The sequence below is a fragment of the Aethalodelphis obliquidens genome, unplaced genomic scaffold, assembly GCF_003676395.1.
Source record: "Aethalodelphis obliquidens isolate GAN/ISIS:26980383/991018 unplaced genomic scaffold, ASM367639v1 scaffold121, whole genome shotgun sequence".
Classification (NCBI taxonomy): domain Eukaryota; kingdom Metazoa; phylum Chordata; class Mammalia; order Artiodactyla; family Delphinidae; genus Aethalodelphis; species Aethalodelphis obliquidens.
Window position 1 is genome coordinate 653998 of NW_020838065.1, and position 20713 is coordinate 674710.

Genomic DNA, 20713 nt, shown 5'->3' on the forward strand with positions numbered 1-20713 from the left:
GGGCTGGGGGTAGAGAACTGCAGCGGAACCTACCCCGGGCACCCCTGCCCCGGGCCTCTGTCTGCAGCCTGGCGCCGGGCCGGGGTCGCCGCAGCCCTGGGCCCCTCCCGGGCCACCTGTGCGCCGGCTGGCGGGCCCGGGAGAGCCCGGATCCGGAGAACCGATCCGCTCCGGGTTTCAGACTCCTGGCTGGTCCCTGGAGATCGCGTGGGGCGGTGGGAGGCCTCCCCGCCCACCACCCCAGCCCCTCCCCGGGGGAGCCTCGGGCATCGCCGGGAGGGATCCCCGGAGCTGGAGGGTGGCCCACTCGCGCGGCGCAGGGCGGCGGTGCCCCTCCTTCCTTCCCCCGCCCCGCCCTGCTGTCGCCCCGCTCCGGTGCTCCAGTCCGGATTTTGCGGCGCCCGCCGGCCGGCTCCCAGGCTGCGGGCTCAGCGCGGCGGCTGGCTCGGTGCGCGGCGCGGCTGGCGCTGCGCTCCGCCCCGGCTGCATTGCTGCGCTCCTGTTGCCCAGGGGAGCCCACGCGCCGCGTGCGCCCCGCAGCCGGCCGCCCGGAGGCAGCGCAGACCGCTGGCAATGGGCCCCGGGGGTGCCCGGAGCTGGGGCTCTGGGCTGAGGCGCTGAAAGGCGCCCTCTGGTCCGCGGGGCCCCGCGCCCGGCCCGCCCACCCGCCTGCCCGCCCGCGGCCATGGCCGTCCGGTCCGGCCTGTGGCCAGCGTTCCTGGGCATAGTCCTCGCCGCCTGGCTCCGAGGCTCGGGTGAGTCATGCGCGCGCTCTGGGGAGGCTTGCGGGGGACCGTGCGCGCGAACGCTCGCTGCTCTGGGGGTCCCTGATCCGCGCTGCCGGACCCGGCCGGGAGCCCCCGGGGGCCAAACTTTGCGAGGCGGGACGCGGGGGCCGCCTCTTGCTGCTGCGCAGCTTCCTCGCGCGCTTGCCCGGAAGCCTGGGTTCTGCCAAGTACAGGAGCAGCTGTCAGCGCGTGGGGCTGGCGAGTGTAGACACCCCACGCCTGCAGGCGGGGGAAGTTTGCTGGTTGCCCGGCCCCAGAGCAGGGTCGGGGGTTTAGATCAACGCCCCGGGGAGTCTGACTTTGCCGGTTAGCAGGTTAGAGGGGTTTGACCACATCCCAAGTGCCCAGGAAATTGAGGAAGGGGGTTAAGATATCTCTTCCCGGCAGCATCTGTCCCAAACAGCTACTCACAATTCCCAGCTTGGCACCTGGCCTCTGCCCACGTCCGGAACACAGTGTCCTCCTCTGTCCTCGCCACACACGCTCGCACACGCACACACCCAGGCGTGGAGGCGCATACACTAGCCCCCCAGCCCCTGTAGCCGGCACAATCAGAGCGCCAGGGCCCCTGACCCGCGCTGTGGCTCTTGGCATTCCTGGTGTGTGGGGGCCAGAGGTATATGCTGTGAATCTACTGCCGCGTCCTCCCCTCCCTTTCTCTGAACAACACTCTCCCTCCCTTCGTGTCCCTTTGGCCACCCTCTCCTGCCCCATAACTCAGCCTTCAGCCCACCTCCTGGGGGTGGGGGGAGTTCCCCTGCATCCTTTGTTTGCTGTCCCTGAGCTTCCACCTAGGCTGAGTTTTTGGGGGCCTCCTGGTCTGTGTCTGACCCCCGTGCACTTAGCAGAGCTGAGTGTCTATGTGTATGGCGGGGGGGCGGGGGGAGGGTGTCATTCATGTGATCAAGGGAGCATGGAGTTTGCCCTAGCAATTCTTGAATCTTGCTGCCCTGAGACCCTGGGGGTGGGGGGAGGGGGGTGCTGCTGAGCCTGGCCAGGCCATTGTTAATCCCAGGTGTGTCAGAAGGGAGCATTGGGTTTCCTGAGATGGGAAGCCAGACTGACTGGCGATGGATGAGTGAAAGCTCAGAAACCAGCCTGATGATTGAGGCTGATGGCTGTTTCCTTAAGGGGTCTCTGCATAGTGCATCCTGCATCCACCACTGCCTGGCCACCCTCTGCATCCTGTCCCCCTCAGTCCTCCCTCCACCTCATCCCATCCACTCTCTCTCCCTTTCCATCCCCCCATCATCCCCCCACCAAATCCTCACTTTACCAAACCCCTCTGCCCCGTGACCTCCCCTCCTCATCCGGACTGAGCTGGGAGGCTGCACTGCCACTGGGTGCGTCTTCATATTGCACACATGTGTGTGTTAGGAGTGTGTGCATCGCTCAGGGGTACGGGTTGCACCACTGACTGTGGTGATCTGGGGGTGTTCGAGCTCCACACACAAGGGAGGTGTTGCTAGATACCCAGTAGGGGCCGGGACATGTTTACTGAGTCAGATGCTTGCGAGAGGGCTGTGTGGTCATATCTGCACGTTGCCCACGTGAGCACGTGTGAGGGCCATGGGCTGCCATGTGTGCCCTGGCGATGACGCGGGTTGGCAGTGTGTGCAGGCTTGGTATGCGTGTGGCCAGATGAGCGTGTGTGACGGTAGGCCTACCGCACGTGTGTGACGGTTGTGAGCAGTGGCACAGGTGAGGGTGTGTAGATGAGACGGTGATGGGTACTGGTGAGTCAGGGTGCCGCAGCCCCGGGGGTGCTGTGTGGATTCCTTGGGAGGCTGTAGAGTGGGGGAACCGCATTCCTGGGTCTCGAGGCACCTTTTGGGGCCTCGTGTAAGGTTGCCGAGGGAGCTGGCCAGTGGGCACCCGTGCCACAGGGCTGCCCTGGAGCAGAGCCTGCCTCTGGGCATCAACTCTCAGGCCCATGTGAGGGGCTGCTGAAGGGCATGGGGCCCTTCTTGTCATCTGGGGCCCCTTACTGCTGGCCCCCATAGGCTCCGGGCACATGTGCCCAGCAGGCTGGCCCTGCGCTGACCCCGGCTCCTCCCACACCGCCCATTTAGCTCCTTGGCAACAGCAACCAGTGAAATGTGTCTGTGAGTGGCTGAGGGAGGGAAGGCTGGCCAGGCGGCAGGGGGCGCCGGGGGCCAGCACTTCTGAAGCCTCCTGCTCTCCAGGCTAAGTGCCCACCCTCTGTCTTCTGATATCACACAAAAGCCTGTCCCTTCAGCACACTTACCTGAGTGGGCCCTCTCTGTGCCCGCACACACAGGGACCCACGTGTCTCACAGGCTTTTCCCATTCATACCCAGTCACACAGCTGGCACCTGCCTCCCCGCCCCTGTGAGCTGCACACACCTGTGTTTCCCTGTCTCAGATCTCTGCACTCCTGAGGAGGCGGGGCCCACGGGGAGCTGGATCTCCTGGAAGGTGGGGCCGAGGGGCATCACTGACTCGTGGCACTGCCCATCCTGACCCCAACAGTCTGTCCCAGTGGCTGCTTCCTCAGGCCCCTCCCCCACCTTCAGGGCTGATCCTGGACCCCTCTTTCCACCCCCCACCCCCAGGCTGGAGCACTTGGTTGCTGGGAAGGTGTCTTAATTCTTCAAGGCTAAGAGATACACTCCTCTCACTCACCCTGCCTTGGGATGGGGGTCTGCTCTTTGGGGTCCCCCTAGGCACCCCAGAAGAGGGCTGGCCCTCTGACTGGCCCACCTGCCTCTCCTTGCCTGTGCTGGGAGGGGCTTCCCTTAGGAGCCTGGGATTGGCATTGATCCAGGTACCAGACCCCCCCCAGCCAAGAGGCACTGACTGGCCTGGTTCCTGGTTCCTGAGCAGCCAACTTTGGCCTCAGCCAGGGGCCAGGACCCCCTGTCTTATATCCCTTCATCCTGCCTCGTGCTGCTCTGGGCCCCAGAGCTGCAGACTCAAGCCATGAAGTCTCAGAGGCAGAAGCTGCCCTCAGCCAGGGCTGGAGGACTTTTCCAGGCAAAGGCCCCAGTGCTGGGCTTGGCTGCCACCAGAGACACATGTATACACAGATGCACACACACATACACACACACACACACACACACACACACACACAGGCGTGCGCACTGTCTCATGAACGTACCCAGACCTGCTTATTCCAGGCCAACCCTCTCCTGCAGTCCCCTCCTCCCAGGGGCCCTGCTGTCCCCCCTCCCCTTTTTCCCCCAGCCTGGGGCTGGAAACCTTAGAGTCTCTCTTGGCTCTAATCTTCTCCTTCACGCTTCATGTCTAATCTGTCACCAAGTCCTCCAGCTCAGCCCTACTTGTGACTTTGCTCATGTCCCTCTCCTCCTTTGTCCCCTCCTCCCCCAGCCCTTTCTTCCTCACCTTTCTCACTTGGACCAGTGCAGTGGCCACCCCCCACTCATCCCCCTCCTGTGCCTCCTCCACTTAGACTAACGCCCCTTTTACCCAGGCTAGAACCCACTAGAAAGCCTTCTGTGGCACCCCAGTGCCAGCAGGTAAAGTCTGAACCCTGAGCCCAGGAGCCCTTAGGAAACACCTGCATCACCACGCATCCCTGGGCTGATGTGTTGGCAGGTTGGGCGTCCTCCCTGGCTCTGACTGCCGGTGGGCTGGGCATCCACACCCCCAGACAAGCTCTTGCTTCCACACACTGTACTTGCCTCGCAGAACCTGGTGCCCCCCAGCCAGCCAGCCACGCTCCCCATCCTATACCCCAACATCCTCAGCTCTGTCCAGATCCAGGCCAAGCCCCCCTGCTGCCTCCAGTCCCCACTTTTCTGCTTATCTCAGCCCCCAGCTTCAATCCAGCCCCCTCCAAGAGGCCTCCCCAGCTCCTCCTAAGACCCATGCAGGGGTCACGGCACACTGAGGAGCTCTGAGTGGGCTACAGGACAGAGGTACTGGTTCTTCAGCCCTGGAAAGGCACGTGGGGCCTGGGGCAGCTGCCAGAGGCATCTGGCCCGAGCCACCTCCTCATTCACGCCAGTGCTTCCCACACATATTGCCACTGTCTGCGGCACTGCGACCCGGTTCTCAGCCCCCAGTGTGCTCCAAGTCACAGCCAGTCAAATGCTTATTTTCTCTCTTTGTTTCCTCTGCTTGAGTTCGGGTTCTCTGGATTAGGCAGGGAGGGCTCTTGCAGCTGCAGAGAAGGAGAGAAGTTTGCTCTGTCCCCTCCGCAGCCCTCCTCATCCCTCCTCATCCCTGTGCCTGTACACAGACTGCCCTGCTCCAGGGAGGCTGGAGATGGCTCCTGTCCAGGGCGGGGACCAGCTACCTGACGCCCCACACACGGATGGCAAACCAGCTCACGGGAGCCTGTGTGAGTCCCTCACACAGCTTTGCCAATGTATGTAGAATAGGAACCTCCCTGCCCACCCCCAGCCCTCCCAGGCATAGATGTTCCCAGGTGGGTGTTTTCTCATGCAAGTAATGTCATCTGGCCCCCAGACTTGCAGACTGAAGCCCCTGGAAGGTAGGGCTGAGGGGCACCCAGCTGTGGCATTAGCCATCCTGACCCTGACAGTCTGTCTGGGTGGCCCTTCCTCGGGCCCCACCCCCATCCTCAGGGCTGGAGTTGACACCAAGACCGGCGGCTCTGTGGGCACCTACCCAGGGCTCCTAGCTCCTGAGGCTCAGCCCCAGCAGAGCCCAGCCCCTGGGCCTCGACCATCCTCACTACCCAGATGGACGCCCAGCTTCCTGCAGTCAGTTCTGCTGGCTCAGCCCTCCGTTCCTCTTGTCTGCTCCCATGAGAGTGGCATTGAAGGGTCCTCCTGCCTTCTGGGGAGGCTTGGCCCCCTCCTCCTGTCAGGTCTAGTAGAAAGGGCAGTGCTTAAGAGGCAGACAGGCCCGGTTTCAGTCTAAGCCACCTGACCTAGGATGAGTAAATTTTACTCCCCAGCCTGTTCCCACCTTTGTAGAATGGGGTCACGTCTGCTTCCTGAGGTTATAGTTACGAGTTGATGGGCAACATAGAGCACCCAGGATGGACCCCGACATGGAGCAGGCATGCGTTTGCCTCCTTCCTCCATTTTCCCTGGCACCTGAAGGGACATGAGTTAGGACAGGGTGGGGTCTTAAGATGCATCAGGCCCCAAGCTCATATATACGAGAGAAGATGGTCTCTGTATAAGCTGCTTCACCTCTTGTTGCTCCAGCCCCAGGCAGGAGCCCTCAGGAGGAATCATTGCTTCTAGTTGGAAGAAGCACCCTACTCACCCCCCATCTATACACACATCACCCCTGCAGGGCCTGTTTCAGACACCGGTTGCTGCAGTGCAAAGAGCTTTGTTTGGGGGTTCTGTGAACATGATGATTTGGGCTCAGCTTGTCCTGGAACTGTGTGCTGACGATGAGCTCTCACACACAGAACATGGCAGCAAAGCAGGGGTGGGGGCCCTGGATGGAATCACTTCTGGTTCGGGCTCTGCTGTTTGATTGCTGTGTGATCTTGGACAAATCACTTAACCTCTCTGGGCTGTTTTCCTCTTTGTATACTAAAGGGTTGGGCTTGTGCCCAACTGGGGGCTGTGCCCAGAGAGGCTGCCTTGTGAGCCTGGGGTGGACTGTGCACTCAGCAGCAGGTTCCCCCAGGAATTGTTCACACCTGCCCAGCACCTGCCAAAGCCACCAACCACACTGGCAGCAGCTGCCTGTGTTGCTTTGGAGCTATGTGGCTGTTGCGGCAGGGCCGAAGGTGACTGTGAGACAGAGGTGGGAGTTGTGAGTCCCAGCGCCCAGGCAAGGAAGCAGGGTCATGCTTTAGCTGGTGAACTCCCCCAGTGGCAAAAACAGGCCTTCTCAGGAACCCCAGAAGGTCAGAGTGCCAGTGCCTAAGGCCCACCCTCTTCCCAGGGACCGATGTCAGATGCTGCAGGCAGTCGTTGGTCCCCTGGGAGCCAGAACCCCAGGCACGTGGAGAAGGTGGTAGGATGGTTGAGTTGGAAGGCTCTGGGGTCAGGGTTTGGACCAGGGCTCTGACTAGGGTGAGGCAAGGGAGGGGCCTAGGGTGCAAAATTTAAGTCGTGCTAGTACAGGGTCAGCCCCTGAGGGTGAGTGCCTCCTTACATTTTGTACCCTTGGCACCCCCTGCCTCACCCTCGTCCTGGCTGTGGATCCAGCTCCTCCCTGTACTTCTTTATTTCCTTGTCTCTAAAATAGTCGTAAGAGGACCTAACTCAGTGTTGATGTGTGAATTAGGCAGACTGATGGCATGCCAATCTTGGCACACAGTAGGCACTCAATAAATGTTAGCAATTGCTGGTGAGGGATATGGCAGAGGGCACTGTTCCATCCTCTCCTACGGGGAGTGGGGGAGTCCTTGGTGCCCTCTTTGTGGGAGAGGGTGCAGCTAGGGGTCCAGGCAAAAGGGCATAGGCCTGAGGGGAGGTCTCCATTTGGGGATACGGGACAGGCTTTGTGTCTTTTCTCTGCCCACTTTGACGCCCAGGGGCAGGGCATATAGAAGCCCCCTGCCCCTCCTGCTCTCCAGGTGTGGTTGTTGGCTGCGCCATCCCAGCGCTGTTTGAGATGGAGACAGGGAGATTCATAGCCATCAGGAGAGGACTAAGTGGCAGCTGCTCCCCAGAGTAGGCCACAAAGGGCAAATTTTAGGTGGGGGAGGGGACCCTGAACTCCCCACCTATGGGTGGGCCATGGTGAGAGCACCAAGGGCCAGTGCCTTGATGGGTGAGTCCCCCAGATTCAGGCCCCTCTGCACGCCTGGATGTCAGAGCTGTGTCCCTCTAGAAGGCTCAGGGTCACCTTGAGCTCCAGGCAAATACATGGCTGAGGTTTGGGGAGGGGGAGTCAGTCCAGATTGATCCTTGGAGAGGGAGCTCTGGTCCCTGTATCCCACCTCTGCAGTACACCTCCCCAGCCAGGGTGATAGGTGGGACTCCCCGTGCCCCACCCCAGCATGTCCGGCTCAGAGCCGGCAGGGAGGTACACCCCGATTTAGACCCTACCCCCTCCTTATTGGAGCAGAGACCAGATGGAGTTGAGGGGCTTCTGCCTTTTTCCACATCTGCATCTTTCCAGCCCTTCTCGCCCCCGACCCCAACAAAAAAAGAAAAAAAAAAAAGGATGCCAGGCACTGGCAGGTAGGAGTGATTCATTATGGTCCCGGCGTGACAGGCGTGACCGGAGCCTTCCCCACTCCCCACCACGTTGTCCGGGTAGCTTGGCGGGTGGGGGTCGCGGGCTAGAGGCAAGCCTCCTGCGGGCGAGCTGCGGAGCACGTGAGCAGCCGCGGGGCGGCAGGTGCCCGAGCCCATGGGAGCCCGAGCCCAGGGGATTAGCAATTAGCCGCTGCGCCCGCCCGCCGGGGCTCTGGGTAGGGGCGCGCCCCGGGGCCGTCCAAGGAAAAGGGGCGCTGCGCGTCCTGGCCCGCGGCCCCGCCCCCGCCCGGCGCCGGGTAATGAGCACGCAGTAAACTCGGCGGCCGCGCGGAAAGAGGGACAGGATCCCTCCGCCCGCGAGCCCGCCCGCGGCCGCCCGCCGGATTAGCGGCTCTTTGTTCGGGGCCTGTTAACAAGTTGCTGGCTGAGCGCTCGGCTGCCGCCGGGGGAGCAGACGTCCAGCCTCCGGGCACTGCGGCTCGGCGGCCTCCGCCGCTCCTCGGTTCCCGCGCCCGCCCGGCTGCAGCCCCCACTGGCGCCGCCTTCCCTCAGACCCCGGAGACGTAGCTGGGCGGTGGGCCCCTCTGGCGGTCTGGTGTGTGTAGCGGCTCCAACTCCCAGGCTGAGCTCGCGGCGGAAAGGAGGAGATTTCTGGGGCACCTTCTGTAGGCTTCCAGTGCGCCGCTGTGGTCCGTCCCATTTTACAGATATGGGAGGGCATGGCTTCCCGAGGTCCCGCATGGGCATCGTAAGCAAGCCTGGGGTTCCAACCCAGGTCTTTGACATCCAAACTCATTCTCCTCTGCTAAGAGGATTGAAGCCTGCGGCGGGGAAAGGAGGAGGCTTCGGTGGCTGAAACTGCCGTTCCTTATATTCTTAATTACCTTGGTGATGGTAGGAGCCGTGGCCGGTGCTGGGCGCTACCTGCATCATCTGATAAGAACCTCAGGACAACCCAGGAGGTAGGTGAGGTTAGTCCCGTTTATTAGATGAGGACACTGAGGCTCAGAGAAGTGGCAGAGCTGGGACCTTGTTACTGCTCAGCCTCACCTCCCCCACCCACACCAGCGGGGAGCAGAACCAAGCCCCATGTGTCCATTTACTGTCAGGACCTTGTCTGGTGTCCCATGGACTTGAAAGCCCACTGGAGAGAGTCAGGGGACCTTGCTCCTCGGCATGATCTTGGGCTAATCCCCTCATCTCCCAGAGCCCATTTCCCCCCTGTATCCTGCCTCTTCACACCATCCCACCACCAGGGTGCAGGTACTTTCTAATCCTGGGCTGGGATGTCCAGGCCACAGGATTTTGACTATAAAACCCCCTGGGGGTCGGCTTTCCAACTTTTCCAGGGCCACACATCTTCAGGTGGCTCGGGCTGTTCAGAGCGACTTTCCTATGGGAGGTGGAATCCTTCCCACTAAGCTCCTCTAGATAGCTCTTGGCTTTTCCTTCTGGGGCCACACAAGGGCAGCTTTTCTCTTTTCAGTTATTTAAGACAGGGCCCTATCTGCCCTTTGCCAGGCCAGGCACCGCCCATCCACTCAGGTGTTCCTCATGTAGCAGGTTCCAAGCCCCCTTCTCTACCCCAAACATCTTTGTTAGCTGTGTCTGGATGTCAGTCCCAGCAGGGCATCCCACTGTGACACAATGCCCTGGTGTGGACTAGCATAGGATACTAAGTGTGTCTGTTGCAAATATTGAAAAACCCAACCCAAACTGGCTTAAGCAAAAAAAAAAAAAAAAAAGCCATGTGTGACTGAAAGGCCAGGGGTAGCTCTGGCTTCAGGCATGGTTGGATCCAGGGAGAACAGTGTGACCAGGATACATCCCTCATCTCTGCTCTGGCAGGGGATGGGGGGTGTTGGTGCCACTCTCCAACAGCCTTTCCCCTCACAGTACCAAGGTATCTGCCAGGGTTACCAGGGCTACATCCTTGCAGGCCCAATCCAGGGAGAAAGAGAGAATCCCTCTTCCCTTAGCCATCTAACAAATGTCCTGGTCTTTCCTCATTGGTCCAATTCAAGTGCTGTATGAGTGAGCCAGTCCCCACTTTCAGGGGTTATGGTTGCACAGGTTAGCTGGGCCCAAGCCACCTATGTCACTGTCCTGTTACCCAGGCTGTTTGCCACCACTCACAGCTTCTTGTTCATGGAGAAGGGATGGGCACATGATCCTCAGATTTAACCAGTATGTCATCAGTACATTTTACCCAAGTATTTAATAAAAATGCTGACTAGCACCAAGGACCCAGCCTGAGGCTGACCCAAGCCTGGATCAACATTAGCCAATTAATCGGCTGTGTTAGAAAACAATGCTGGCCGGACTTCCTTGGTGGCACAGTGGTTAAGAATCCGCCTGCCAATGCAGGGGACATGGGTTCGTGCCCCGGTCCGGGAAGATCCCATATGCCACGGAGCAGCTGGGCCTGTGAGCCATGGCTGCAGAGCCTGTGCTCCGCAACGGGAGAGGCCACAACAGTGAGAGGCCCGCGTACCACCAAAAAAAAAAAAAAAAAAGAATCCGCCTGCCAATACAGGGGACACAGGTTCGAGCCCTGGTCTGGGAAGATCCCACATGCTGTGGAGCAACTAAGCCCATATGCTACAACTACTGAGCCTGCGCTCTAGAGCCCACGAGCCACAATACTGAGCCTGAGTGCCGCAACTACCGAAGCCCGCGCGCCTAGAGCCGAGCTCCACAACAAGAGAAGCCACCGCAGTGAGAAGCCTGTGCACCACAACAAAGAGCAGCCCCCGCTCACCACAACTAGAGAAAGCCTATGCGCAGCAGTGAAGACCCAATGCAGCCAAAAATAAAAAAAAGAAAACAATGCTGGCCATTCAGAAGGTTTTGCCTTCCCCTAAATGTGCTGTCACCTGGTTCGTATATCTCCATTTGCTGATCTTGAGATATTAAATCCAGACACACTGTTTCCAGTCCGTTTCCAGTCCGGCCCTGACCTATCAGAACAGTAACCTTATGATAAGGGAAGCTGGTCTGGTGTGACACCAGCATGTCTCTCGGTGTCCCTGCTCCCCTTGGTCATCTGCAGCTGACTGAGAAGCACTACCAGAATCGTTCCTGGGGTCTGCATCGGGTTCACCAGGTTGTGGTTTTTCCAGTGGACATTTGTTGGGTTTTGTATCTGTCCAGCTTCCATTCCCAGTCCCATCAGAATTCCCTGACCTCTCCCCTGGTATAGCCTTAGTCAGTGTTCGACAGGCCCCTTCATCTTGGCAGCAGGGCCCAAGTGAGACAGGTTAGTAATTTCCCTATCCTGGTTCCTTTCCTGCTTCAGAGCTTGCTTTTTAAGCCTCTTTTCCCTTCTCTCAGCAACCCAATCTCTCACCAGTACTTCCCCCTTTTTGCTTAGATTTGTGAGAATCATTTTCTGTTGCTTGCACTCAAAGAACCTAAGTGATGCATTCACCAAATACAACTTTCTTCCTTTTTTGAAAATTAGGCCACAGCTCACACATCTCCTGCCCCAAGACTGCTCCCACTCCTTTCTCAGAGGTCAGCAGCGGGGTTCAGCAGGTCCCTGTGCCAGGACCTGAGGTGTAATTTATTAGGACCAAGAGACCTGAACTCATTCGCAACAAACACTCAGCCTGTCCTGATCTCGCCTGGCCTTCAGTACTTTCTGACTAGTGTTTGTCCTGCCTCTCCACTTCAGTGTTCTCAGGTGTAAAATGGTGGGGTGGGGAGGCCAGCTTTCCAGTACCCGCCCCCCCAACCAGTCAGAAGGCCCACCCTTTCCTGGTCCTCCTCCTCCAAGCCCCTCCTGCCCCATGTTGCTTTGGCATTTCCCACAAGCTTCAGCTGGACCTAAGCTTACCCTTCCCTGCATGGTTCTCCGGTCCATGCCTCTCATCGGTGGCTTTGTCCTTGGTTTGGGGCCATCTTTCCATGTTGGGCATGTCTGGTTAGAATATGAGCCTACCTAGATGTCTTGCAGCTGCCCTGACAATTTTTGAGAGTCCTTTTTCCTCCAGATCTTTTGGGATCACACAGCCAGAGGTCCATCTTTGAGACCCACCCTATCCTCTCAAGACCCCTTTCTTTTAAGACTCCTGGCTCCACTGGGGAGGTTGTCTTTAGTGTGAGTTGCCTGAAGCCTGGCACCCATAGGCTAGGCCGCCCTTCTGAGGGTGGTCAGCATCCCCTCCCCAGCAGTGATGTGCGGGTAAATGTTTAACAGTTGGCTCTCTGGGAGAGCTGCAGGACAGATTTGCCGATTTCCATGGTGTAAATACTCCCACGATGGCCTATTTTAAGCTACCAGTGTGATGTTGACCAGCTTGCAGAATTCCAGAAATTTTAACAACAGGCTCTCCTAAGCCAGGATGAGCTGGCTCCAGCACATCACTATTCCCTGGTCACCCCAGCCCTCTGAAGAAGTGGTCACAGGAGGGAGTGACAAAGTCTCCTTAGGCCTCTCCCCGCAGGACCCACTGACCTCCCCAGCTCTTTGGTGAGCTATGGGGTGGGGAGTCAGGCACTAGAGGATTGTGGTTAAGAGTCGGGGCCCTGGAACAGTTAGAATCCTAAACTGGGTGACCTAAGACAGGTGATTTCAGCTCTCTGTGCCTTGATTTCCTCATCCAGAAAATCTGGATAATGAAAGGCTCCTACCTCGTAAGATTGTAAGGATTAAATGAGTTACTCTGTGTGGAACACTTAGCCCAATGCCAAACCCGGGGTGAATGCTCCATAAATGGGACTGCCGTGGATGCTGTGTGGACAGCAGTGGGGATGCTCACTCTTGGCCTCCCTCTGTGACACCCCCTGAAGTGGTGGGGGGAGCAGGGTTCTTGGTTGACAGCACTGGCAGAGAGCATCAAGGGAGGACCCTGCAGATCTAGAATCTTGGGAAGGTGCTCGTTCTGGGGTGATGAGCATTCATGAGAGGGCTTGAGAAGGAAGGTTGATGTAGTGAAAGATGACTCATCCAGAGGACTTGACCAGGTATGACTCCTGACAGCCTGGAAGCTGGGGTGGGTTCCCAGGACATGCAGAGTGTAGAGGTGACAGGGGTCACAGCAACATTCAAGAGCCCAGACAGGCCAGGCAAGGACAATCCATCTGCTGACCTGCAGACTGGATCGTGGCTTCAGGGCTGGTCCCTGGCCACCCCTCTTCTTCTACTCCCAACTCTGGGTGTCCCAAGGCCAGAGGAGGAGAGGGACTCTGCCTAGGACCTTATTAGCATGTGGTGGCATTGGCCAGACAGTGAAGGGAAGGGGAAGAGCACACAGACGTTCCCTGGTGACAGTGTGTGTACAGGGGAGCTGGGAGGTGTAGCCCGGCTGAAGCAGACAGTGCCTGTGGGGGACCAGTGAGCGACAGCGCTGGCTACATTGTTGAGCTGGGGACTGACAGGCAGTGAGCGGTGTTTAAGGAAGATTAATCTGGCAGCGTGTGGATGAGAGCAGGGAGAGGCTGGAGGCAAGGAGACCAGCCAGGAGGCTGCAGCGGTCATCCAGGCAAGAAATGACGAGGCCTCCCTTCTCAGGGAGCAGGCAGCGGGGATGGAGTCAGAGAGATGGATGTGGGAGACATTTGAAGGGAGGAGCCTCTGGATGTTGCATGTGGGGGGCGAGGGACGGGGAAGAGGCAAACATGATTCAGAGCTTTCAAGCCTGGGGAAGTGATGTCAGAAACAGAAAATGGACGGGGAGCCTCAGCGGGGAAGAAGCTTAAAGAGCAACAGGGCTCCAAGAGCTGTGCGCTTCACCCAGGGAGCTTCACCCTGCCAGGCCCTACCTAGAGCGTGGACGTCAGTCAGGCACTTTGGCCACAAGTAGCAGAAACTGGCTCTGGTCAAGTGAAACAAGGGGAATGTAACAGGGGTGGTCAGGTTCAGTGGGTAACCAAGGGAGAGGCAAAGTCATGTCCTAGGAGAGAAGTTCTCAAAAGGTCAGGGTGATGATGGGGCTGTCCTATGTAATTCAAGGCACCCAAGGCAGGAGGGGAAAGTGGATTTGCTTTGTTCTGTGTAGCCTTAGAGGGTAGGGTCAGGACCAGCAGGTCAGAGACACCGGAGGCTGAGAAAGACCTTCCTAACAAGCAGTGACACCGGTGGCCTTGGCAGGCAGGGAGCTCCCCGTCTGTGGGGCTATTGAAACAGACCCTGTCAGGACCTGTCAGGGAGACTGTGGACTGGTGGCAGGTGGCCTTGGTGAGGCTCCATGGTAAAGGGGAAAGGATGGAGCTTTGGAAATGACTTCAGCTCCACTCTCAGCCCCACTCTTACTGGTTGGCCTTGAGAAGTTTCTTACCCATTGGGAACTGGGCTCTCTGGAGGGCTCCCAATCTCGTGGGATTTTGTAGTTTCTTTGGTGCTTGTTGCTTTGACTACTCAGCACACGTTCTCACCAGCACAGCACTCTTCCTTAGGTGACCTCCTCTCCAATACCATGTGGTCAGTTATGGGGCCCCATCCTTCCCCTAGAAAACACCTGACCAGGCTGGCAAATCCTAGTGGAGATCCTAGGCACAGTGATTGGTCCAGGGTGGCCACGTGACCTGGGCTGAGCCAATCAGGATCCTACCCGTGGCTTTTACCACCTGGAGGTGGAGGAGTTGCCCTCTCTGCCCCTGAGGTTGGCAGTTGTGAAGATGCAGGCAGAGATGTTGGGCCAGTGGCAGCCGTTTCCCCCTCATATGGAGAGAGCCTGGCTGCAGAGAGGAGTGAGGCCAACACACAGAGACAAGCAGAAGGGGGAGATGTCTGGTGGCCCCGAGGCCCTAGAGACTCAGGAGCCTGCAGCTTTTCTCTCAGTCCTGTGGGCTGTCCCCCAGCCTTCCCAGCACTTGAGCCAAGAATATCCCGCTTTAGGCTTATGCCAGTTTGGTTGGATTTCAGTGCCCTGCACCTGAACGGGGCCTGGCGCAGGATCTCAGGAGGAAGATATGACGATATGGGTAAAGCACCCTCCCAGAGGTGTCTGGGTGGCAGTGTGCGGGGCATGTAACCCGCAGGTGGCAGACAGAACGTTCTAGGCAATAGAGAGTTCACATAAAAGTCCAGATTTGGGGCTTCCCTTGAAAAGTTAGATCTGGGCACTGAGAGCCTGTTTTCCTGGGCAGGTAGGGGCTGGGACCTGGCTGCCACCTTGGCAGGTGTACACCCGTCTCCCATACACCCCCACTGCCCAGGCACACTGAGGCTGCGTTCTAACCCCAGCACAACACTGAGGACTTATATGGAAGCCTTTCCTCCCCTCCCTTCTGGCTCTAGAGACTGCATCTGGGGCCTTAGATTTCACCTGTTCCGTTGAGGTGGCAACAGCTAGTCAGGTGGAAAGTCTGAAAGCTTATTGGAAACCTGGGACTGGCACTTTGAGGGGCAGGGAGGGCGGGAAGTAGAGATGAGAGGCCCATTCAGAAGGAGCTGGTCATGGGCATTGTGAGCTCAAGTCCCGTTTTAAGGGGTGACTGGGGAATGGCTGCGGCCGAGATGGAAAAGGAGGATTTGGGGAATGATTCCGAGGAAGCCAGAAGGAGGCCAAAGAGAGAGCCTGGGAGCCTGGGGAGGAGTTTAAAGTTTTGAGAAGGACAGGGATGCAGCCACAGGAGGGCTGCAGGGAGAGGCCCCGCCGACGAGGCCTGGAGGGTACACATGCTGGGACGGGGCCAGGAATTGCCACCTGAGAGCCTGTGCTCGGCAGCATGAAACCAGTCTTAGAGATCGGGGATGAAGTGAGTGGGCAGGGCATAGGGGCCACTCAGAATTTGAAGTGCTGTGAGGGAAGGATATTAGAGACAGAAAGGGATCCTGGAGGGCTTCAGAGCAGGAGCCCGTGCAAAGGGAGCAGGGGCAGGACCGGTGTGATTCCTCGGCGCTTGCAAAGCCCCTGCACACAGCTCTCTGCAGGCAGCCTCAGAGGCGAAGTGACTTCCCGAGTCAAACGGCGGCCACTGCAGGCCAGGTCCCAGGCCCAGCCCCTCTGAGCACAGGTCTGTGCAAGGGGGTGAGGCAGGAGGCCCAGGGCCCCAGCAAGCTTTTGAGGGAAGCCAAAAGGATGGACTGGGGGAGAAGGCCGAGTGAAGTTGGGGACACATCAGTCATCAAATAAGCGTTGATGAGGACCTACTTTGTGCCCGGCCCTGCATTAGGCACTGCGGATACACAGTGAGCAAGGCCAGCACTGTCCCCACCCTTGAGGAACTCACATTCTGGTGAGGGGAGATGACCGTGAACAAACAAGCAGACAGATTGAGATAATGAGGAATGCCCTTCAGGACTTGGAAGGCAGGCAGAGAGGGACGCGTGACCTGTGACCCCGGGTGAGCAGATGCAGGCGTGTTGGCTGGCACGTTAGCCTGGATGGTCAGGCCCCTCTGAGGAGGTGCCATGTGAGCTGAGACCCGGATGACAGGAAGGAGTGGAGGTCCACTGTGGTCTGGGCGCAGGGAAGTGTAGAGCTGGGTGGAGAGAAAGCGTGATTTGTCTCTGTGTTCATGTATGCTCTGTGCCCCTCAACTTCCTGAAAGGCACAGTCTGAGGAGCTGAGTGATTAGAAGTCCCTCTGAAGGCAGATCCGATAGGATCCACAGGGGTGAGGAAGGTTGCTCAGAGGTGTGGGTACTGCGCAAGAGAGCCCAGGCCTGGGGTGGTTGCATGTCACCCTGGACTGGGGGTCAAGAGCCCTGGGTCCCAGGCCTGTGCTGAGTTCAGAGGGTGAGCCCCAGACCAGACACACTCCTCTGCCTCATTTGAGAAATGGAGAGGATGACCAGGGCCTGGGCTGTCATGGCGCTGGTCCTGAGGCCTTAGAATGGAAAGGGGTGGGCTAAGGGTGGGGAGAAGGGAGGGTGTGGGGAGAAGCCAAGACAGGCCCCTTCAGCACCAGCCTGCAGTCTCAGTGCCTGTTGTCCCCACCTCCTCCCAGTATCAGGTATGACCCTGTAAAGTGAGCTAGGGGAGTCCAATGCAGTTGAGATTCACACCCTTCTCAAGTATGTTATTATATATATAATTGAGGTGAAATTCATATACCTTAAAATTAACCATTTTTAAAGTGCACAATTTAGTGGCATTTAGTACGTTCACAATGTTGTGCAACCATCACCTCTATCTAGTTCCAAAGCACTTTCATCAGCCTCAAAGGAGACCCCATTAGCTGTCACTCCCCAATCCACCCCCCCCACCCCCCTCCAGCCCCTGGCAAACACCAACCTGCTTTCTGTCGCTACAGATTTGTCTATTCTGGGTATTTCCTGCGTAGTTCATATGAATGGAATCATACAGTGTGTGGCCTTTAGTGTCTGGCTTCTTTGACTTAGTGTGTTTTCGAGGTCCATCCATGTTGTAGCACATATCAGTGCTTCATTCCTTTTTATGGCCAAGTAATGTTCTGTTGTATGGGTAGACCACGTTTGGTTTATCTGTTATCATCGGTTGATGGACAGTTGGTTGTTTCCAGTGTTGGGGCTATTGTAAATAATGCTGCTCTGAACATTTGCGTGCAAGTGTTTGCTACCCAGGAGTGGAATTGCTGGGTGATATGGTAATTCTAGGTCTAATTCCTTGAGAAATCACCAGACTGTTTTCCTCGGCAACTGCACCATTTTATGTTCCCACCAGCAATGTGTGAGGGTTCCAGTTTTCCACATCCTCATGCTTATTTTTGAAATCATTAAATTCTTGCAAAAATTGTTTTTTTCCTCTCTTGGTGCTCCAGCTTTGCTAGTGCCTGAGTTCATGTGGAGGCCACCGCCAGGCCAGCCAGCCCTGCCTGGTGTAGGTTACATGGCCCAGGATTGGCTTCAAAGGGCAGGTTTGGAGGGGCAGGGGCAGCTGGGGGCACGTGGCCCTGCAGTGGGTCAGGCTGGCTGTCAGGGAAAGGTCAGGCCTCTTTCTGCCCTCTGGGACTCTGTTTCCCTTAACCCCTCCCTTCTTCCTCCGCACACGCCCCCAGCCAGGAACTGCCCTCGCCGCCCCTCTGCTCCGTTTTGTGTGTGTGTCTCGTCACCAGGATAAATGTAGCTACAAACAATGCGGCGGGCTGGGTGCTAATTTGTCAGACGCAGTGCGCGGCTGTGATTCCGAATACATTAACATTTTCACATGAAATCATTTCAATTTTTAGTGATTAAGAAGTATTTGTTTTAAAGCATCAGGGTGATTTACTGCAGGCCTAGGGGGCTTTGGAGGGGGTGGAGGAAGCCCCAGGTGTGACGTCATTTGTAGGTACCAGCATGAGCAGAGATCACACCAGTCACCATCCCTCACGCACCCGTGCCCACCTCGGGCTTCCTGGGTGTGAGGCTGGAGGTGGCAAAGAGTGGGCAAGTCTCAGGACCAAGAGGTGGAGACTCCCCCCTAACCTCAAGTAGCAGCCTGTCACTCTGTCTTAGCTTCTTTGGTGGCACTTATCAGCATCAGAGATGACCTTCTTTATTGACTTGTGTACTTATTTTCTACTTCCCTCCACATTAGGACATAAGGTTCTTGAGGGGCTGTGGCCTGCTCACTGCTCACTGTGTCCCCTGAGCCTAGAACAATACCTGGAAGTAAGTAGAAGCTCAGGATTTGTTGGATAGATGGACAGACAGGCGGGAGAGTGGATAGATGGGTAGCTGGATGGATGAGTGGGCAAATGGGTGGGTGGACGCGTAGGTGGGTGTGTGGATGGATGGGAGTGGGGAGGATAGATGATTGTTCAGGGGGCACAGAAGACCCCTCGCTGTACCGTGAATCCTGTTATCCTTGAGTCAAGCTCTCTCTGGGACTTGAGGGACACCAGCCCTCTCAGGCAAGCCACCTCTGCTGTACCAGGCTTCCAGGCACCTGGGAAGTACAAGTTCATTAGCACTAGGGCTGGTACTCACAAACCTCTGACCCCTGCGCTTCCTCATCACTCCCACTCTTTAGAGCCTATCCGTGCCTCCCTCTCCGAGTGGATGGGAGCCATTGAGGGTCCCCTAGGGCACTGGACAGACCGGCTCCTCCAGGACCCAGCCGCTGCCAGCCTTCTTAGCCAGGGACCCTCTCCTTCCCTCCCGGGGGTTCCCAAGCAGGGTGGCCCTCTCCAGGGCAGCTGAGGTCTGGGCATGAAGGACGGGCCTGCAGGGGACACGTATGGTGTGCACTGGCATGTGTGTGTGACAGGATGTGCTCAGAGCTTGGTCAATTGGAAATCAGGCTCCTTCAGGCCTCGCTCCGTCGGGGTCACACAGGAGGCCCTGCGTCACCCTTCTGCGCCTCCCAAACTTCTGTGGCCCTGCACCCCACCCCCGCACCCCCAGATCAGACCCCTCCCCCACCTACCCCAGCGAAAGGAAAATGAAACTTTTATCGTTCAGCAGAAGCAACATCAGAAAACAATTATTGTTTTAATTACCTGCTGTCGCGGTACAAGACAGGGAGGTTGTAAAGTGCGATAAAATCTTTCATGTTAATGGACTGCCAGCTTGGGCCAGGGTGCGATTTATGGGACTGCAGCTGGCAACCCCAGTCAGCTGGTATGGAGCCCCCCCGGGCCCCTCTCCCCGTCCCTGGGGCCAGGTCTCCAATGCCAGGGGCATTGTCCATCACCTTCTACTGCGACACAGCAGGGGTCCTTGCCTCAGAGCCCAGGAGTGCTCAAGACAGCACATACCAAGGAGTGTCCTAGAGGCTGCATCCCCTGCAGGGTGAACCTTGGATTGGCCCCTCTTTCCACTCCATAGAAGCCATGCTGGTGTTGGGCTGGGGCTGGCACGTGGGTGGACCTGTCTCCCTAAATAGGCCCTCTCCCCACGACCCTGCTCTGCTCTGGCCCCCCCATCCTCCAGCCACACAGGATCAGCGCCCTGGCTACCATCTTGGACTTCTGCATTGCCCAGAGCCAGCCCTGTAACCTCGCACCTGTCTCCTCCTCCTCTGCCCCCCAATACCTCTCAGAGCCTGAATGCCACCTCCTGGCAGAGGTCCTCCCCTGTCCTGCCCTCAACCAACCCGGCCCCACTGCTGTGCCTGCATCTTCCCAAAGCCCATCATGGCACACCCCTGCTCAGGAACCAGCCTGTTTTGTGCTAAGCTCTTTCACACATTATCTCATTGAAGCTTCACAGCAGAGCTTTGTCATCATGCTCCCCATTTTACAGACATGGAAACCAAGGCATGGGAAAAGGCGAGCGTTTGGCTGGCAGTCTGATTTCAGAGGGCTGGTCTAAAGACTACATGGAGTACCAGTGGTGACATGTTCGGAACAGCACCAGGAATAGAGTTCATGCCCTAGATGTTTTAGCTCTAATAATAATTCCTGTTACTGCTGTTCAACCTGGAGCAAATCACTTCTCTGCTTTAGTTACACCTCACTTTCCTCATCTGTACAATGGGGACAGCCATCACCTATCCTATAGCATGAGAGGATCAAATAAGCCACGTGCGCGGTTCAGGGCAGGGTGCATGGTGAGAGCTTGGACCCGTTAGCTGCAGTCCTTGCTGTTTCCATGGTAATAGTGGTGGAAGTTAAGGCTGTGAAGAGAAGTTGAGGCCACATTATGCAAGGCCCTTAATGCCACATCAAGGAGTTTCAAGCCATTCCAGAGATAGTGGGGAAGCTGCTGAAGATTTTAAATCGAGAAAGCCATGTGATCAGATCTGGGTTTTAGAAGGATCATGGTGGCCCAGTGGCAGATTGATGGGTGAGGGAGCAAAGCTCAGTACCAGAATGATCCAGATGAGGGCTGACGAGGCCTGCACCCCAGCTGTGCAGAGACAGTTCCAGCCATAGTGAAGGTGAACAGGCAGGGCTTGTCATGACTTGGACAGAGGAGGAGTGAGAGGAGCGTCAAGGGTCT

The 20713-nt window shown here is 57.5% G+C and overlaps 1 protein-coding gene across 1 annotated transcript in view; it reads left to right on the plus strand.

The window, feature by feature from the left end:
* The first annotated feature begins 507 nt into the window (after positions 1 to 507).
* Positions 508 to 20713, plus strand: part of UNC5A (unc-5 netrin receptor A) — a 62540-nt gene continuing 42334 nt past the window's right edge. The window contains exon 1 of the mRNA XM_027098186.1: positions 508 to 755. Coding sequence (XP_026953987.1) covers positions 686 to 755 — 70 coding nt within the window. The 5' untranslated portion in view covers positions 508 to 685. The remainder of the gene's footprint in view (positions 756 to 20713) is intronic.